This window comes from Anopheles bellator, chromosome 1, assembly GCF_943735745.2.
Source record: "Anopheles bellator chromosome 1, idAnoBellAS_SP24_06.2, whole genome shotgun sequence".
In the NCBI taxonomy this organism is placed as follows: domain Eukaryota; kingdom Metazoa; phylum Arthropoda; class Insecta; order Diptera; family Culicidae; genus Anopheles; species Anopheles bellator.
Window position 1 is genome coordinate 36,213,612 of NC_071285.1, and position 3,533 is coordinate 36,217,144.

The window sequence follows — 3,533 nt, forward strand, 5'->3', positions numbered from 1 at the left end:
GCTGTCCTCGTCCAGCTTGTTGTATCTGCTCCAGTTGTCCCATTATCACCCGAAAGTAAAAGCTTAACCCGGGGAGGAAGCGATGGATGGTGGGCCCTTTTTCTCTCGCGGAACGACTTTGTGGTAAACTTCGTTGTCGTCGCTCGTCGACGACAAGGACGCGTCCGAAAACCCGGATTGTTGGTGAAAAATGAGATCACCAGCAAACATCAACTACATGCAGTGAATTCTAATGGGGTGTCCGCGGTTTTACGGTGGCAATACGGGCTCCTCTTCGACAGCCGTTATTAATTCGGCGGCGGCGCCGTAAATCAAGTGCAAATTAATGGTAATATAAATCAACTGGATAAAGGTAATGTATTTACTCCCGTCGATACGCTGTCACAGTGGTCGCGGTGTGGTGAGCTTTAAAAATCCCTATCAATTTATCCCTCCTAAGCCATCGTTAGGGCATCAATTAAAATGTCAGCTGAAGGGCGTAGACGTCAGCGCATGGTAGCTTATCAACGTCCCGCGCCACGTCCAATGTCCACGGTGGTTCTTCTGCTTCTGCTGGCGTAACGTAGTAGTAAACGAGTTGCAATTTAATTCTCACTGAACCGGGCTGCTTTTCAGTAAATTGAATTCTGGGCACATGTTTTCACTTTGTAAGTTCTAGATAAAAATCCTTCCGCGCTTCCGGGTAGCTTGCACTATAATCTGATTGTTTCTTTTCTTTTTACGAGCAACAAGGATGGGCCATAAAACTGTTGCTTACCATTTTTTTTGTAGAAAATAACTTCCAACTTCAGTTCCGCTTTTCCGTCGAGGCTGGTTTCGATCATAGTTTTATGCTCATCCTTCGTCTCGGGCCCGTAAAGGAAGCGACAGGCACAGCCTGTAGTGGCGAGGAGCACAGAACGGAGCAGAGTTTAGTGCCGCCGGCCGGCTACGGGATGGTGGATACCGTTTCATTACCTTTTTGCATAATTTGCGCTCGCGAAAAACCAGACAACTCCACGAATCCATCGGAGCAGTACACTATCGGGTATCCGTTGACCTGTGCGTTTCCCAGCACAAAATTCGAATCTGTTGGAAAGGTTGGTTAGTTTCGCATTAACTTGTTGGGGCGGGTGCAAATTTATTTAATTTAAATCAACCCGCTAGTGGAGTTAGCAAACATTACGTGTAAACAATTATCTTACTAATTTGGCTTTCCCTAGAATACCGAATATTTTCAAATTAGCGAATAGCACATACGACAGTCTCTGCTGGGCCGTTCCCTTGCCACATAGCCATTATTAAACCCTCCACGGTGTTTGATTTATTCTTCACTTGAAATTAGGCGCTCAGAAATTTCAGACATAAGCTGCCGTGTCAAGCCAAATGGTAAGAACGAAATTTCCGTTCCGTCGGCTCGAGTCAAAATTTGAAAAAAGGCGCACGACGATGTGTGACTTTCGCCGGTTCTCCGTGTTCCCAGGGAAAGCCACTCGTTCGGCGAGACTCTCAATTAATTTTCCCGCATCCAGTTTTCCTGCATTACCCTTATGCCTGTGCCAAGCGGGTTTCCCTTTCGGTCGGCTTTTCAAACGATACCGGCGGCTGGCGGGTGGCACAAATTGTGAAACTGAGAAACGAGGTGCGACTTCAACCGGAACATCGGCCTCGGAGACAGGCAGGCTCGGAAAGGCGATGAAATTGGTTGCCGGCACGCGACATTCAGCCCCCACGCCACCACTTAAGTAAGTTCTGAAATGCTAATGCCTCCTTAATTAAACTGTCTACTTACGCGTGCCATCGAAACGGGTCGCAATAGTGTCGAGAAAGGTGTTCTGGGGCGCCAGAAGCCCCTTCCGGGCCGGCATTTGGGCTGTGTTTCGGTGCTTTCCGGTTGCGCTTCGCGAGCAGCTGGGCCTGAAAATGGGAGCAGAGAGAGCGAAATCAGCGAGAAGCGGGAAAAAAAAGCCCAACAGGAAGCAATATCAAACATTACCAATTTTGCACACCCCACTGGAGCATAATCGGCGCACAAACAAAATTATGACACAGTACTTAGCAGGGCCGGAAACGCACGGGGTAGTGGCGGGCGCACCGGGTGGAACATGGGCCGAGTGAGCGCGCACCGTAAACGACACGAGTATGGCGTTGCATGCTGATTTTAGCAAATATTTACGGCGACAGCGGGCGAATCAAAACATGGACCCCCCGGCGAGGACCGGGCCGGAATCGATAAATACCCGTTCGATATGCTGCTGGCGATGGTCATGAATCTCGCGCAAAATGGTGAGCACGCGGCAGGCGGCATAAAACGTGAAAATAAAAACGTAAGCAAACTATCGCTATCGGACCACTATCAGTGCACAAACATCGGCCTCGGTCCACCCCACACGCTGCTGAGGAGCGGGAGCATCAATTTACACCATCCGGGCCAAACTGGCCCACGGGGACTGGCCACGCATCGTTTCGAGCCCACCCGAAGTGTGACTAATCACTATCCACCGCTCGAAGCACGGCAGCAGCCGATTAGATAACACACCACCCCAGACAAGGAAGTGACCATCAACAGCGACGACGTCTGGCGTTCGGTTCGGCCGAGTCAGTGTTCCGAATGCCTCCGGAATCCAAGGTTCACATGATGGAGTGTCGAGCACTCCTGGCCGGGCAAGAAGGCATCCAAACTGCGTCGAAATCATCGCTTATCATCGTCTAACGTGAAGGCTGAAGGTCGCGATTATACGCTAGGTAAATCATCTGATTCGGTCTTAAATCATCCGCATGGCGCACGAGACCCGGATGACGCAGATAAACCGCCGTTTTTAGATTGCCCAATAACGGCGACACCAGCTGCTCGCGCTCTGTTTCTGCATCGAATCCAGATAGACGATATCCAGACCCTCGGTGACCATCCCAAATACGAGGGCTGTTCAAAAAGTAGTAAGACATTTAACATTTGCTACACATGTCAATGGCTCTTGGTGACAGGTTCGGCCATTTTGAGTAATCAGTCAAAGTTTGACAACTGTTTTGCTTGGACAAGATTTAGCTCATCTTCGATTTTTATCTCTTTCAAAAAATGGATGGCAAAGAATTTCTATTAAATTTTGTGTGCAAAGCGAAATTAAGAACTCGAACGCAATCGAAATGTTGACTGTGGCTTATGGTGAAGATATTATGAGCCAAAAGTAGCGTCCATCAGTTTTGCTTAAAATTTTCTTCAATTGCAGGGTCATGATGCATCATGAGTTGTTGCCAAAGTAAAGCATGGCCCACATAGAATCGGGAACAATTGCATGATTTCTAGCAGCGCCTCTGGTGGTCTGATTTCAAAAGTGTTGATAGTCATATCTTTAGTAAACATTCGACTTTCAGTGCTGAAAGTTTCATCTTAGTACCTGAAGTTTGTGGAAAGTTATGCTTAATTGAACTCGAAAGAAGAAAAATAATTCTGCACAATCACGTCGAAAACACCACGTGGTCTACTTTAAAAATCTCAAAAACCCAAAAATTCGCAAAATCAACTATAACTACTGTTATATGCTGTGCTTTACCGT

General features: G+C 47.7%; 1 protein-coding gene across 1 annotated transcript in view; it reads right to left on the reverse strand.

Annotated features, from left to right (window-relative positions):
- LOC131210577 (potassium voltage-gated channel subfamily H member 8) overlaps nucleotides 1–1,857 on the reverse strand; it is a 13,756-nt gene extending 11,899 nt beyond the window's left edge. Inside the window, exons 1-3 of the mRNA XM_058203849.1 lie at nucleotides 1,772–1,857; nucleotides 958–1,068; nucleotides 758–877 (exon numbers count right to left, since the gene is read on the reverse strand). Of these exons, the coding sequence (XP_058059832.1) occupies nucleotides 758–877; nucleotides 958–1,068; nucleotides 1,772–1,847 (307 nt within the window). The 5' untranslated portion in view covers nucleotides 1,848–1,857. The remainder of the gene's footprint in view (nucleotides 1–757; nucleotides 878–957; nucleotides 1,069–1,771) is intronic.
- Between the last annotated feature and the right edge of the window lie 1,676 nt (nucleotides 1,858–3,533).